This window comes from Panthera leo, chromosome A1 (assembly GCF_018350215.1).
Source record: "Panthera leo isolate Ple1 chromosome A1, P.leo_Ple1_pat1.1, whole genome shotgun sequence".
Classification (NCBI taxonomy): Eukaryota; Metazoa; Chordata; class Mammalia; order Carnivora; family Felidae; genus Panthera; species Panthera leo.
The window spans coordinates 115397351-115414657 of NC_056679.1; the positions used below are offsets into that span (position 1 = coordinate 115397351).

At 42.0% G+C, this 17307-nt stretch overlaps 1 protein-coding gene across 4 annotated transcripts in view; it reads right to left on the bottom strand.

Moving 5' to 3' along the window:
• The window catches only part of SIL1 (SIL1 nucleotide exchange factor), a 288817-nt gene that overhangs the window by 226877 nt on the left and 44633 nt on the right, over positions 1–17307 (bottom strand). For 2 of the 4 annotated variants that reach the window (XM_042936594.1, XM_042936585.1), the window contains exon 1: positions 6658–6745. The exons of the other annotated variants lie outside the window; for them this stretch is intronic. In XM_042936594.1, the coding sequence (XP_042792528.1) occupies positions 6658–6740 (83 nt within the window). In that variant the 5' untranslated portion in view covers positions 6741–6745. Of the gene's footprint in view, positions 1–6657; positions 6746–17307 lie in introns of those variants that run through there. 4 annotated transcript variants of the gene reach the window in all.

The following is a 17307-nucleotide window of genomic DNA, read 5'->3' on the forward strand; positions in this document are numbered from 1 at the left end:
TTATGAGACTGATTGAACCATCATGAGAGCCACTCTAGGGAAATAAATCTGCCCTGGCTAGAAATGGATTGCATAGCCACAGGAACCCTATTCCAGTCTCCTAATGTCTGCTCCTCAGTAACTGGCAGGGGTAAGAGATGGAGAGTGGAGAAAAGTTGAGGAGCCTTCCTCCAGGGCAGAGTATTTAGGGGTTCTGGCCTTGTCCACTGCCCACCCTGGGCAACAATGAGAATAATAACAACATTAAACAGAACTTTACAGTTTATAAAGCTTTCTCATGTACGCCTTTTAATTCTCACAGAAATCCTTTGACATACAGATATAACCTGAAGTTCAAATACTCTGAGAGATGTAGCACAGTGCTGGGACCATACATGTCCCTAAATGAAACATGTGGAATAGAATGATGCTAAGGGTCCAATTAGACCCTTTATTCTAGCTCCAAATCTAATACTTTCATATCACAAATAGGTCAGATTCCGCCTATTACAGTATGTCCATTAGTTAACAAATTTATTGCATTCATGTGATAGGTACTATGCTAAGAGCTAGGGATTTAACAATAAGTGAGCAGACTTAGTCTGGAAGTAGATTAAAGTGGTCTCAAATTCTTTGCACTCCCATCATTGAGAGGTATAGTATATATCCCATCCCTTTGAATCTAGGCTGGCTCCCTTTGACTCGAGATTGCTCTGACCAATAAAGTACAGAAGTGATGCTATTCAGTTTTAAGCCTACTCTGAAAGCTTCCACTTTGGTCTCTTAGAGCCCTGAGCAGTTCTGCCATAAGTCCAACCACCCTGAAATAGAAACAGCATGGATAGGGAGAGGGGCTCAGCTAAGCCCTGACTTCCAGCCACCTAGGGAAGATACCAGACATTTGAGTGAAGCCTTCTTGGACCTTTCAGACCAGACCAGCATCCAGTCAAGTGCCACTGAGAGGTCCCGGTCACCATCACATAGAGCAGAAGAATCATCTAACCAAACCATTCCAGAATTCCTGGCATGTAATATCATGAGCTATAACAAACTGACTGTTGTTTTAATCCATGAGTTGGCAAAATTTTCCTATAAAGGGCCAGATAGTAAATATTTTAGGCCTTGCAGACCATGTACTATCTCTGTCACGCGCTGTCATTGTTTTGTCTTATTTTATTTTGTTTTTAATAACCCCTTAAAAATGTAAAACTAGGGGCGCCTGGGTGGCTCAGTCTGTTGAGCATTTGACTCCTTGATTTCAGCTCAGGTCATGATCTCAGGTTCATGGGACTGAGTCCCACATTGGGCTCTTTGCTGACAGCACGGAACCTGCTTCGGATTCTCTCTCTTCCTTTCTCTCTGCCTCTCCCCTGTGCATGAGCTCTCTCTCGTAAACAAACAAACAAACAAACAAACTGAAAAAATGTGAAAAGGGGGCGCCTGGGTGGTTCAGTTGGTTGGTGTCTGACTTCAACTCAGGTCATGATCTCACTGTTGGTGGGTTTGAGCCCTGCGTCGGGCTCTGCACTGACAGCTCAGAGCCTAGAGCCTCCTTCAGATTCCGTGTCTTCCTCTCTCTGCACCTCCCCCCTCACACTGTGTCTCTCTCTGTCTCTTGAAAATAAACAAATATTAAAAAAAATTAATTAAAAAAAGTTTAAAAAAACATACTTAGTTTTCTAGTTATACAAACACAGGCTATGAGCTAGAAGTGATACATGGGCCCTACTTTGCCAAACTCTGTTTTAAACCACTAAGATTTTTTTTTTTAATGTTTATTTTTGAGAGAGAAAGCGCTTGCACCTGCTGCACGCCCGCAAGCAGGGGAGAGGGATGGGGGAGAGATAGGGAAAGAGGAAGACAGAGGATCCAAAGAAGGCTGTGCACTGGCATCAGAGAGCCTGAAGTGGGGCTCAAACTTACAAACCGTGAGATCATGACCTGACCCAAAGTAGGATGCTTAAACAACTAAGCCACCCAGGTGCCCCTAAACCACTAAGATTTGAGGTTGTTTGTTACCTAGACAGCTAACCAGGACAGTCCTTTTCTCCATGATACTAAAAAAATGCAAGTAAAACATAAAACAAAAAATATATAATTAATCAAATAACCACATAAAGGAGATGAGCCAGGCACAATGGGACTTAATGCCACTGAGGTTTTTAGGAAAGGCATCCCTCAAGTGGCAACATTTAGGCTGAGATTTGAAGGTTCACTAGAAGTTTGGAGGTGAAAGGAGCAGAAAGAGTATAATGGGCGAGCCATTTTGCTTCAGTGTGGGAGCTTCTGACCAGCAATTCTAGTTCCAGAGATTTCTGCTGGAGTGGCCAAGAGCCCACATCACACTTTCACTTCTTCCTCTACCTAATTCTTCTTCTGCTTTCTTCCTTGCATAGGTGTTGCTCCCTAATAAACATCTTGAACCCTAAAGTCTGTTTTAGTGCCTGCCTCTGGAGAACTGAACCTGGGACACTTGCTAAAACAAAAAGGGAATTTATTTACCTTTGTAATTAGAAAGTCCCCAGGTGGAGTCCTGGGTTTCAAGCAGAACTTGATTCAGAGCTCCAACAAGGGTGACTAACATGGACACAGGGATTTCAGTGCTAAAACCAGGAAAATCCCAGGCACACAGGGATGATTAGCTAGTCTTGCTCCAACGTGTAACCAGGTCATGATGTCTCTTCATTTCTTGACTCTGCTTGCAGCTAGGTTGGATGATTCAGTCTCAGACTCTACAGGTAAGCAGCTCCAGACCCTATATTCTCTCAAGTTGGAATCCTACAAGAAGGGAACTAGTTTAGTCCCCTCATAGCTCTAGATGGTTGGATTCATTTGTACTGGCTTTCATCAGCCTTCTTGAGCCATGTGCCCATACACTTTATTTCTAGCTTAGTTTTTTTTTTTTTTTAATTGAGACATAATTCACATACTATAAAATTCACCCTTTTAAAGTATGCAATTCAGGGGCACCTGAGTGGCTCACTTGGTTAAGCAACCAACTTCGGCTCTGGTCATAATCTCACACCTCTTGGGTTCAAGCCCCACGCCAGGCTCTATGCTGACAGCTCAGAGCCTGGAGCCTGCTTAGATTCTGTCTCCCCCTCTGTCTGCCCCCCACTCCCTGCTTGTGCTCTGTCTCTGTCTCTCTCTCTCAAATATAAATAGCCATTAAATAATAAAATAAAATAGTAAAGTATCCAATTCAGTAAAAATAAATAAACATTAAGGTATGCAATTCAGTGGTTTTTTTAGTATATTTACAGTGTTGCACAATGATCACTACTAGCTAATTCCAAAATATTTTCATCACCTCAAGGAGAAACCCTGTATCCATTGGCAGTCACTCCCCACTCCCCTTTATCTACTCTGGATATTTCATATAAATGAAATCATATGTGTCCTTTTGTGAATTTTTTCTTTCACTTGGCATAATATTTTCAAAGTTCATCTATGTTGTAGCATACATCAGTACATCATTCCTTTTTATGACTGAATAACATTGCTACTGTATGAATATAATAACATTTTCTTTATCTGTTTATCAGATAATGGGCATTTTGGTCATTTCCATTTTTTGACTGACAGGAATAATGCTGCTATGAACATTCATATTCAAGTTGTTGTTTGCACACCTGTTTTCAATTCCCCTGTATGTATCTAGGAGTGGAGTTTCAGGGTCATGTGGTAACTCTATGTATGCCCCCATTTTCAATCAAGAACTGTGGCTTAGAGGATGGAATGGTCTAATTGTTTTATTTATTTATTTTTTTAATTTTTTTTAATGTTTATTTTTGACAGAGAGAGAGAGAGACAGAGCATGAGCGGGAGAGGGGCAGAGAGAGAGGGAGACACAGAATCCGAAGCAGGATCCAGGCTCTGAGCTGTCAGCACAGAGCCCGACGCGGGGCTCGAACTCACAGACCGTGAGATCATGACCTGAGGTGAAGTCGGACGCTCAACCAACTGAGCCACCCAGGCGCCCCTGGTCTAATTGTTTTAAACCTAAGTCACATGCTCCATTCCTAGTGCTGAGGGTGGAGTCAGTCTCACTAGAACCACATGGATTGAGGAGACAATGATCGTTCACCAGAAGGAAATGAGGTACCATTACCAGATGGAAAGTGAATGCACCCCAAGCAGCAAATCCACAGATGACCACTGCAAAGAGCTACATTTATGGAATGCTTACTGTGAGCCAGACACTGTGCTAAGTATATGCATTATCTCTTTTACCCTTCACAACAATCTCCTGAGGATTCTGTTATTCCTATTTTACAGGTGAGGAAACTAAGTCTTAGAAAAGTTGAATAAGTTGCCCAAGTCTGTATAGCTGGGAGTCTAATTGCAAAGCAAAGCATCAGGGAAAAAAACAGATTCTGAGGTATGTTAAAATATATCTGCTAGAGGCTCTTGTATTTTGTATTCCCAATATTTTTATAATCATTGGAGAGGAGTCTGTGTAACCAAAAATTTCCTTTCACATCATGGACAGGGAAGAACAGGTTTTTATAATGAAAAAAATCAGTTGACTTTTTTCCTTTAGATTTCCAAGTAAGCTTCCAATTTTGTCAGACCACATCATTGGCATTGAAATTCAGTAGATATATTTCTCAGAAAGCCCCCATGCTTCTTGTAACCACTGATGTTTTTCTAATAGGTCTAGCAGAAATTCAGCTAAATTCTTCTTGTCATGAGATTAGGAAATACAGAACTCTACATCAGGCTCTTAGCCTCCTTCAGATATGATTCACAAGAGTCCTTATCTCAGGCTCGTCTGTGGTTCTTATGGTGAGGACCTAGGGCCAGGGATCTCCCCACTCAGTACTCTGGTAGTCCACAGCCTGGATGGTGTGAAACAGGTAGGACAGAGATGTGACGTTGCCAAAGAGTTGAAGGAGTATAGGGACTTGCATTTTGTTGCCCCACACTCTCTGCCAATTCCAAAACACTAGCCTTTCGAATGTCATGGCAGAATAACTTCATATGAAGCTGTATATTGTACCAGCTTCATATTAAAAAGCAGGCTTACAGCATCACACTGACTCCTCCTTGAGAGACCCCTTCCTACCATCTCCTCCTCCCAATATATACACATTCCCACCAAGGAAACTTGCATCCTAAGCTCTTGAAAGATTTACTGCCAGTACCACAGACAAATTAGTGAATACTCTGGCAGTTGATTCCAAAGACAGGATGCTCATTTGCATGAGAAGTTGCATGTCATTTGCATTATATTTGCAACCATTTGCATATCACGTCTTCCCTGTCAAAATGTACATAAATCCTTTCTACTTTCATTTTTTTATTTTCTAAAAAGGACTACGCCTCCACATCCTGCCCAGACTGTCTGATAAAATTACTAGTTGAGTATTCCTAGCTTGATTGTGAAGAACCTCACATGCCACGCTGAGGAGACCTCAAGCGATATCAGAACTCAGTTTAAGATATTTTATTCATTCATTCATTTATTCAACAGATCTTTATTGAACACCTACAATGTGCCAGGCACTGTTTCAGGTGCTGAGGATATATCTGTGAACAATGAGATTAAAAATAATTTACAACATTAAAAGTTAAATTCAGTCGTTTCAAAAGATTACCTGGCACCACCCTGATCAATAAATATGAGTGCAAACTAATAGTAAAATCTCATCAAGGGGTGCCTGGGTGGCTCAGTCAGTTAAGTGTCTGACTCTGGATTTCAGGTCAGGTCATGATCTCACAGTTTGTGGGTTCAAGCCCCTCATTGGGCTCTGCACTAACAGTGTAGAGCCTCCTTGAGATTCTCTCTCTCTTTCTCTCTCTCTGCCCCTTCCCCCCTCAAAAATAAACATTAAAAATAAAACAAAATAAAATAAAATCTCTTCAAAGTACATTGTTATAAGGTGGTAATCTGGGTATTATAGACTATGCTTACATTTTTTAAAAAACTGATCCTAGATTATATAACAAACATTCTAATGGGTACTGAAGATCCCTGAGAATGAAGATCCATGAAGAACCCCAGGTTTAAGAAGAACCAAGTGGGGAGGGGCACCTGGGTGGCTCACTCGGTAAAGCATCTCACTCTTGGTTTCAGCTCAGGTCATAATCTCCTGGTTCATGAGTTTGAGCCCCACATCGGGCTCTTCACTAACAGCACAGAGCTCGCTAAGGGTCCTCTGTCTCCCTCTCTCTCTGCTATCCAGCCCCCTCAAAAATAAATACTTAAAGAGGAAGAAGAACCAACTGGGGAGCCAGCAAAAGATTTAAGCAGGGAAATGACCTGAGTTTGTGTCTTGGAAAGATCACTCTGGCAGCTACATGGAGGGTAGAATGGAAGCTGCTCAGGACCAGAGATCCAAGAGAGGCTTTGATAGTCTGGGTGTGACTCATATGTGGGACTGTCCACACTGCCCGCTTCCTAAACCTATGGCCCCCTCACTGCTGTCAGTCAGAAATCGAGCCAAACCACATACATGGTGGCTTCAGAAGCTTTCAATAAAAATTTGTATACTACGGAGAGGGGGCATATCACACCTTGTTTCACTTGAAAACTCAGCTCTAAACATGTCTATTCAGATTCTCTCATATAGCTGTAAGTGGTAGGTGCTTCTCAACTTTCTATCAACCAGCCCTCAACTGACTCTATTCTCTCTCTTCTTGATCTTTTAAACTCTGGGACTCCAAACTCATCACCTCTTTATTTTGTAGAGCAATTCAGCTTCCACTCTGAAATCCCAGGGAATGTGGAAAAACAAAGGGCTCTTCAGTTCCAGCATCTATCCTGTAAGAGGTTATAAATAACATTTTTTAAAAGTCCGTCCTTTTTTTTTATTATTTTTAACATTTATTTATTTTTGAGACAGAGAGAGAGAGAGCATGAACAGGGGAGGGTCAGAGAAAGAGGGAGACACAGAATCCAAAACAGGCTCCAAGCTCTGAGCTGTCAGCACAGAGCCCGACACGGGGCTCGAACCCACGGACCGAGAGATCATGACCTGAGCGGAAGTCGGACGCTTAACCGACTGAGCCACCCAGGAGCACCAAAAGTCTGTCCTTAAGAGAAAGCTGTTAAGGACCTTATCAAGAGCAATACCTCTGTAATGCAGAGAAGAGAAAGAGTCATGGCTGAGAGTGAATCAGGACTGTAGAGGGGAAAGGAAGCCCATTTCCAAATATAAAGTCTCAAGGAGGTAGACCACAAAGAGCTATCATTAGGTCTTGGTCACGTGGTTAGGATGCATTGTTTGGTTCAGATGTTCAGAGGTGCTCAGACAGGGTCTGGTTAAAAACCCATGTTAACACTAACCTATAAAGAAAAGAAGGGTAGTGAAGAAGTGATCAGAGACTATACAGCAACAAACAAGAAAAGAATTTCAAGCCTGGGTGGCTCAGTCGGTTAAGCGTCCAACCCAAGGTTTCAGCTAATGTCATGATCTCATGGTTTGTGAGATCGAGCCCCAAGTGGGACTCTGTGCTGACAGTGCAGAACCCGTTCGGGATTCTCTCTCCCTCTCTCTCTGACCCTCCCCAGCTCAAGAATGCATGCGCTCTCTCTCTTTCCCTCAAAATAAAGAAAAAAGCTTTAAAAAAATAGAAAAGAAAAGAGTTTCAAGAATGAAAGAGCTGGCAACATAAAACATTACAGAGATGGTCACCTGGGTGGCTCAGTCAGTTAAGCGTCCAACTCTTGGTTTCCACTCAGGGCATGATATCACGGTTGATGAGTTTGAGCCCCATGTGGGGCTCTGTGCTGACAGCTCATATCTTGCTTGGATTTCTCTCTCTTGTGTTCTCTCTCTCTCTCTCTCTCTCTCTCTCAAAATAAATAAACTTAAAAAAAATCACAGAGGCACCTGCGTGGCTCAGTCGGTTAAGCGTCTGACTTCAGCTCAGGTCATCATCTCACAATTCATGGGTTTGAGATCCAAGTCACACTCTGTGCTGACAATTCAGAGCCTGGAGCCTGCTTCAGATTCTGTGCCTCCCTCTATCTCTGCCCCTACCCCACTCGCACTCTGTCTCTCTCTCTCTCTCAAAAATAAATAAACATAAACAAAACAACAACAACAACAAATCACAAAGAGGTCAAGTACAAGGACAACTGGAGGGAAGTCATTGGACCTAGCAGTTAAAGTGACTTTTCTTTTTAAAAAAAAAAAAATTTTTTTTAATTTTTTTTAATGTTTATTTATTTTTGAGACAGAGAGAGAGACAGAGCATGAACGGGGGAGGAGCAGAGAGAGAGGGAGACACAGAATCAGAAGCAGGCTCCAGGCTCCGAGCCATCAACCCAGAGCCCGACGCGGGGCTCGAACTCATGGACCGCGAGATCGCGAGATCGTGGCCTGAGCCGAAGTCGGACGCTTAACCGACTGAGCCACCCAGGCGCCCCTAAAGTGACTTTTCAAGAGTAGTTTTAGAGAAGTCTTCTGGGAAACACTGTTGGTTACTTATCCAAAAGCCTTTTTCCCACTCTTTTTCCTTACTAATAAGAATTATCTCCCACTACAGACACTCAGAAATGACAGATGCTTTCTCAATATCCCTTTTCGCAACTCTTTAAACCTAAGGGTAGACAAGTGACCTAGTTCTGGACAAAGAGACTTGGGAGCAAGTCTGGAAGCTTCTGGAAAAGATTTTCATACTCATTTCAATAGGTATCTTCAATCCTTTTCTTCCCCACCTTGGAAGTTGTCATAGAGGCTCATGCTGTACAAGCTGCAACACCCAACTTATGACTATAAGGGAACAAACCCGAGAATGGAACAAATACCCTAAGGATGGCAAATGAGAAAACCTGGATCCTTGATGACACTATTAAGTGGCTAAATTAACCAAACATGAAACTACTAACCTGTGGATTTCTTATTATGTGAGATAAATAAATGCCCTTACTCCTTAAATCACTGTTAGTCAACTATTCATTATTTACAATCATGATATGTGGTGGACATGGAAGCCAGAATTGCATTTATTCAGGAGGGAATGTAAAACCTAAAAGCAAATATTCTGTTCTCCAGTGGTTTCCACATGCCAATTAATGAACTAGCTGCATTAAAATTACATGGGGAGATTTCTTTAAAAATGGAACTTCCCAGAGCGCCTGGGTGTCTCAGTTGGTTAAGTATCTGACTTCAGCTCAGGTCATGATCTCACAGCTCCTGGGTTGGTGCCCCACATCGGGCTCTGTGCTGATAGCTCAGAGCCTGGAGCCTGCTTTGGATTGTGTGTCTTGCTCTCTCTCTGCCCCTTCCCTGCTCGTGTGTGCTCTCTCTCTCTCTCTCTCTCTCTCTCAAAAATAAATAAACATTAAAAAAAAAATTTTTTTAATAGAACTTCCAAGGGCACCTGTGTGGCTCAGTGGATTGAGTGTCCAACACTTGATTTCAGCTAAGGTCATGATGCCAGGGTCATGAGATCAAGCCTCGAGATGGGCTCCATGAGTCTGCCTAAGATTCTCTTTCTCTTGGGGCATCTGGGTGGCTTAATCAGTGAAGTGTCTGACTTCCACTCAGGTCATGAACTTGCCGTTAGTGAGTTCAAGCCCCACATCAGGCTCTGTGCCGACAGCTCAGAGCTTGGATCCCGCTTCAGATTCTGTGTCTCCCTCTCTTTCTGTTCCTACTCCACTCGCACTCTGTCTCGCTCTCTCTCAAAAATAAAGAATAAACAAACAAACAAACAAATAAATAAACAGAGGAGAGAAAATAAGAGAGGTTGAAGTCAGTGTTGAGGGAAGCTCAGCATCAGCCCCAGGGCAAGGCAGAGGTGCCCAAGATATTCAGTCCACCTGGGGGACCCCAGAATGAGCAGAGACAAATCCAACTTTGTGTGGCCTCCAAGAAGGATGCTGCTGCTGTTTTCATGCAGGTCTACGGGGTTGTCATCTAGATATGGTAACCGGTGGCCTGAAAAAAAGATGGGCTGCTCCACACAGGAGATAAAAGGGAAATTCTGTCCAAGCAGGTGTCACACTAATTTGGCAAGAGGCTGGGTACTGATTTGCATATGTCAACATCCTCTTCCCCCTCCCCCCCCTCCTCAATCAGGGCTAGTTTCAAGCCGCTCCCTGAGGAGGAGCATCAGAGAAATGCAGCCTTGCAGGAGGGATGAAAAAGAGACTTTCTAAGGAGAGGCCAGGAAGGGAGAGTAGAGATGGCTACAGTATTATAACTCTAATTTCCCTTCCTCTTTGTTCCTGCAGGCCCAGTGGGAGGAAAGGAAAACAAACCAACACTATCAAAGGTCTATTTTCTGTCCAGTCCTATGGTGAAGGCTTTTACCTTAATCTTCTTAACAATGCTACAAGTCCAAGATCAAACCCAAGTAAGGCAAGTAGAGTTTGGGGGAAGAAGTCTCACACGACTAGAGAGAGGCCACATTAGGACCCCAGCACAGGTCAGTCTGAGTCAAATTCTGAGCTGTTTTCCACGTAATGAGCTGAGTGGTACTTTCTGTGAGTGTCAAAGATTAATTGATCCTGTAGCCAGTATAGATGCTAAAGCGTAGGCACTGACTTGCAGGAGAGGGCTCAATTTCCCTAATTCCCAGGGCACCTAGGGACACACAGAGTGATGAGTAAGATTATCATCCACCAATAATAATAACAAAACAACAATGAGAGCCACTACCTCTTGAGATGTTACTAAGTGCCAAGCACTATTTTAAGTGCAGTATATGTATTATCTAATATTTATCTTCACAATAATCCCACAAGGCAGCCAACAATTATCCTTTCATGCACCCGTGGAACATCTAAAATACTGATCACATACTAGACCAGAGAGCTCATCTCATCAAACATAAAAAAAAAAATCAATAGACTACTTTCCTCTAATCAAAATAGAAGTTAGCAACAGGAAGATAACAAGGCACCCATGCATTTGGATACACTTCTAAACTCATGGGACAAAAAAATAAATCAAAATGGAGTTATTTAGAAATGAAAGTTAGCAAGTTAGCTGTGGAAGGCAGATAAAGTGATACTTAGAGGGAAATGTGTGGATTTAAATGCTTATATAAGAAAATCAAACGTTGAAACAAAGTATCCAACTTAAGAAGTTAAGAAAGAACAGATTAATCCAAATGAGAGTAGGAGTTAAAATCATAAGACAAAAACAAAAATTAATTAGAAAATAGAGATACTATAGAGGATCTAGAAAACTTTTTGATAAGTTCAATCAAGAAAAAGAAAAGATATAAGTAAAGAATATCAAAAAATGTTTAAAGGAGACATACCTGAAGATAAAGCAGAAAATTTAGTCATGAGGGAATACTGTAAAGAATATTTTAGGTTGGGGCGCCTGGGTGGCGCAGTCGGTTAAGCGTCCGACTTCAGCCAGGTCACGATCTCGCGGTCTGTGAGTTCGAGCCCCGCGTCAGGCTCTGAGTTCAAGCCCCGCGTCAGGCTCTGAGCTGATGGCTCGGAGCCTGGAGCCTGTTTCCGATTCTGTGTCTCCATCTCTCTCTGCCCCTCCCCCGTTCATGCTCTGTCTCTCTCTGTCCCAAAAATAAATAAAAAATGTTGAAAAAAAAAATTAAAAAAAAAAAAAAAAGAATATTTTAGGTTAATAAATCTCAAATTTTTGGCAAAGTAGATAATTACCCTCAAAATGGAAAGGCAATCCTATAACTGAGATATTCATTATTATTATTCCTTTTCCACAAATGAGGAAACTGAGGAACAAAGAGAAACTTGTTCAGATTCCCATAGCCAATAATACATAGAGTCAGGATTGAAGGCGTAGTCAGTGAACCTCCAATTCATGCTTTCTCCCTCCCTCCTACACTTACTGTGCACCTGCCTGGCACCAGTCCTTGAACCAGGGATTACAGGACTAAGAGACAAAGTTCTTGACCTCAGGAAGCTCCCAATATAGAAGAGGCTAAGACCAAAACTAAGGTGAGTCAAGTGAAGGGCACAAAAATGAGGGGTATATTTACTTTCACCTGCACAGCTCTCTTTAACTTGGCACCTTAGGGTCGCCTGGGTGGCTCAGTCGGTTGAGCGTCTCTCTTCGACTCAGGTCATGACCTCACGGTTCATGAGTTCGAGCCTCAGATTGGGTTCTGTGCTGATATCTCAGAGCCCGGAGCCTGCTTCAGATTCTGTGTCTCCTTCTCTCTCTGCCCCTACCCTGTGCATTCTCTCTCTTTCTCTCTCTCTCTCAAAAATAAATAAACCTTAAACTTGGCACCCTAGCTTCAGCCGGTTAAGTATCTGACTCTTGATCTCAGTTCAGGTCTTGATCTCAGGGTCCTGAGTTCAAGCGCTACGTGGGGTAGAAAGAAAAACATGGCACCCTAGTCCTGGCCCTGTTAATAAGCATAATCACAAATACAAAGTTACATGCTTTGTAAACTGTTTCTCAACTTAAAACAGGTAAGAATTCTAAACCATGGATGTGAGGAAAGGGCATTCCAGGCAGAGGGACTACTATGAGCAAAGGACAGAGCAAGGAAACAGAATGATCCCTGGTGGGAACTATAAGCAGTCTGGTATTTCTGAGGCATACAAATCAATGCAAGGTGGAGAATGGCAGAAGAGAGGCTAGAGAGATGGCCAAGATCCAGGTCATCAAAGGTACTTTATATAATGCGAAGGAGTTTAGACTTTACCCTAAGGGCTTAAGCAGAGGAGTGTCACAGGCATAGTTGTATTTTAGAATGAGCCCTCCAGCAGGATTTCGGATGGGAGTGGGGGTGAGAACAAGGTTGAAGGCAAAGAGATGAGTTAGGAGGCTGTAACAGCATCCAGGCAAGACATGAAGAAAGCTTGAACTAGGATAATGAGCGGTTGAAGTGAAGAACAGGAAATGGATTTATGAAGTATTTGAGAAGTAAAATTGGCAGGACTTAGCAACTGATTGAATGTGGAAGAGGAAAGTGTGGAAAGAATCAAGAATGAGGTCCCTTACCACTCACTTTCTATCATGAATAACCGGAGGGCAAGTGGTAACACCAACTTCCATCCATGTCTCAGTTCATTCATACATCTAATAATCTATCCATGTGTTTAGTCATTCATTCATTCATTCATTTTTTTATTATATATCCATATGTCCACCCATCTCTATATCTATCCTTTGATCAAATTCTCGTGTCAAAGTACCTTGAAGAATGCATGTATATATATGATCCAGTAATTCCACTACTGAGTATTTACCCAAAGAAAATGAAAACACTAATTTGAAAAAATATATGCACCCCTCTGCTTATTATAACATGATTTATAATACCCAACATATGAAAGCAACTCAAAGGTCCATCCATAGATGAAGATAAAGAAAATGTAGTATATATATACAATAGCCATAAAAAAAAAAAAAAAAAGAATGAGATCTTGCCATTTGCAACAACATGGATAGATTTAGAGGATAGAATGCTGAGTGAAATAAGTCAGTCAGGGAAAGACAAATACCGTATGATTTCACTCATATGAGGAATTTAAGAAACAAAACAAATGAACAAGGAAAAAAAGAGATAAACAGGGGCACCTGGGTGGTTGAGTTGACTGAGCGTTTGACTTCAGCTCAGGTTATGATTTTACGGTTCGTGAGTTCGAGGACCATATTAGGGTCACTGCAGTCAGCATAAAACCTGCTTCAGATACTCTGTCCCCATCTCTCTGCCCCTACTCCCCTTCTCCCTCAAAAATAAATAAACATGTAAGAAATATATGGAATCTGGGGCACCTGGGTGGCTCAGTCGGGTAAGCATCCCACTTCGGCTCAGGTCATGATCTCATGGCTTCTGAGTTCGAACCCTGAGTCAGACTCTGCTCACAGCTCAGAGCCTGGAGCCTGCTTCAGATTCTGTGTCTCCCTCTCTCTCCTCCCCTCCCCTGCTCACACTCCGTCTGTCTGTCTTTCTCTCTTTCAAAAACAAATAAACATTTAAAACAATGTTTTAAGAAAGAAAATCATTATTTTAAAAAATATATATATATATATATATGGAATCTATGAATAGTAAACATTAAGGGCCTCACAGTTAAAAAAAAAGGTGGGAGGGGCACTTGGGTGGCTCAGTTGGTTGAGAGTCTGACTTTGGCTCAGGTCATGATCTCACAGTTTGTGAGTTTGAGCCCTGCATCAGGCTCTGTGCTGACACATCAGAGCCTGGAACCTGCTTCAGATTCTGTGTCTCCCTCTCTCTCTGCCCCTTCCCTGCTCAAGCTCTGTCTCTCTTTGTCTCTCAAAAGTGAATAAACGTTAAAAAAAAAAAAAAAAAGACAGAGACAAGCAACAACAACAAAAAAATCAGACTCTTAAACACAAAGAACAAACTAATGGGTGCCAGAGGGAAGGTGGGGGGAGGAGGTGGGCGAAACAGCTTAACAGGATTAAGAGTACATTTATCATGATGAACACTGAGCAATGTATAGAATTGTTAAGGGGCGCCATGGTGTCTCAGTTGGTTAAGCATCTGACTCTTGATTTCTGCTCAGGTCAAGACCTCACAGTTGGTGAGTTTGAGCTCCACATCAGGCTCTGCACTGACTGTGCAGAGCCTGCTTGGGATTCTCTCTCTTTCCCTCTATTTCTGCCCCTCCCCTGCTCACACTCTATCTCTCTCTCTCTCTCTCTCAAAATAAATAAACATTAAATTTTTTAAAAAATCGAATTGTTAAATCATTACATTGTACACTCAAAACTAACCTATAACTGTGCATTAATTAAACTTGAATTTTAAAAAGAATGTATGTGGCATAAAAACAGACACATAGACCAATGGAATAGAATAGAAACCCCAGAACTAGACCCACAAACGTATGGCCAACTAATCATTGACAAAGCAGGAAAGAATATCCAATGGAAAAAAGACAGTCTCTTTAACAAATGGTGCTGGGAGAACTGGACAGCAGCATGCAGAAGATTGAAACTAGACCACTTTCTCACACCATTCACAAAAATAAATTCAAAATGGATAAAGGACCTGAATGTGAGGCAGGAAACCATCAAAACCCTAGAGGAGAAAGCAGGAAAAGACCTCTCTGACCTCAGCCGTAGCAATTTCTTACTTGACACATCCCCAAAGGCAAGGGAATTAAAAGCAAAAATGAACGACTGGGACCTTATGAAGATAAAAAGCTTCTGCACAGCAAAGGAAACAACCAACAAAACTAAAAGGCAACCAACAGAATGGGAAAAGATATTTGCAAATGACATATCGGACAAAGGGCTAGTATCCAAAATCTATAAAGAGCTCACCAAACTCCACACCCAAAAAACAAATAACCCAGTGAAGAAATGGGCAGAAAACATGAATAGACACTTCTCTAAAGAAGACATCCGGATGGCCAACAGGCACATGAAAAGATGCTCAATGTCGCTCCTCATCAGGAAAATACAAATCAAAACCACACTCAGATATCACCTCACGCCAGTCAGAGTGGCCAAAATGAACAAATCAGGAGACTATAGATGCTGGAGAGGATGTGGAGAAACGGGAACCCTCTTGCACTGTTGGTGGGAATGCAAATTGGTGCAGCCGCTCTGGAAAACAGTGTGGAGGTTCCTCAAAAAATTAAAAATAGACCTACCCTATGACCCAGCAATAGCACTGCTAGGAATTTACCCAAGGGATAAGGACTACTGATGCATAGGGGCACTTGTACCCCAATGTTTATAGCAGCACTCTCAACAATAGCCAAATTATGGAAAGAGCCTAAATGTCCATCAACGGATGAACAGATAAAGAAACTGTGGTTTATATACACAATGGAGTACTACGTGGCAATGAGAAAGAATGAAATATGGCCCTTTGTAGCAACATGGATGGAACTGGAGAGTGTGATGCTAAGTGAAATAAGCCATACAGAGAAAGACAGATACCATATGTTTTCACTCTTATGTGGATCCTGAGAAACTTAACAGAAACCCATGGGAGAGGGGAAGGAAAAAAAAAAAGAGGTTAGAGAGGAAGAGAGGAAGAGAGCCAAAGCATAAGAGACTCTTAAAAACTGAGAACAAACTGAGGGTTGATGGGGGGTGGGTGATGGGTATTGTGGAGGGCACCTTTTGGGATGAGCACTGGGTGTTGTATGGAAACCAATTTGACGATAAACTTCATATATTGAAGAAAAAAAAAAGAATGTATGTACATAAAAGGAATAATACTTTAGACTTATTCATTTATTCATTCATTCACTAAAGTTTTATTGATATCCTCCTGTGTGCCAGATACTATTCTAGGTAATGGGGATTTAGCAGTGAATAAGCAGAAAAGGTCCTGTTTAAGGACCTAATGTTCTAGTGAGACATACAGATAGAATGCAAAGAAATACAGTAATATAATTTCAGGTAGTGAAACTCCTTTCTAATAAAAGACCCCAGAGCTCCTTGGAGAAATGGCTGATTCTAGGGCTGGGGCAGGAAATCCAGTGAAAAATCCAGTGATGGAAGTATATCAAAGGGACATAGCTAACTGAAAGCATTCCCAGTAACCAAAATTGGAAAAATTTGAGCAACCAAATGAAGTATTATTGATTATAACCTGAAGGGCAAAATAAGTAATTATGAGCTCATACTGATATAAATTAATTGACTAGGGGCGCCTGGGTGGCTCAGTCGGTTGAGCGTCCGACTTTGGCCCAGGTCATGATCTCGCGGTCTCTGGGTTCGAGCCCCGCATCGGGCTCTGTGCTGACAGCTCGGAGCCTGGAGCCTGTTTCAGATTCTGTGTCTCCCTCTCTCTCTGACCCTCCCTTGTTCATGCTCTGTCTCTCTCTGTCTCAAAAATAAATAAACATTAAAAAAATTAAAAATAAATTAATTGACTAAATAAATAAATGGAGAAGAGACAAATACCCTTTACATAATTCCAAATAATGTATATAGATACCCCACCTTCAAGGCCGTGGAGCACAACTCCTCATTCCTTAAATGTGGGCTGTACATAGTGACTTCATTCCAAAGAGTACAGAATGAAAGGAGGGCAGGGATGATGGGAGAGTGATTTCATAGTGGAGAAACCTGGCAAACTTAAACTCAACCAGGTAATCAGGGTTAACCTGAACATTAATAAATCATGTCAACTGATACGATGTGGTGAGAATGTCATGTCTATAGCCTTCCTCCCGAAAACACGAAACCCTAATCTAATCATAGGGAAAACTCAGACAAATCCCAATTGAAGGACAGTCTACAAAATACCTGACCACTAATCTTCAAAAGTGTCAAGTGAGCCTGGGTGGCTCAGTTGGTTAAACGTCCATCTTCAGCTCAGGTCAATATCTCACAGCTCATGAGTTTGAACCCTGCATTGGGCTCTGTGCTGACAGCTCAGAGCCTAGAGCCTGCTTCTGATTCTGTGTCTCCCTCTCTCTGCCCCTTCCCCAGC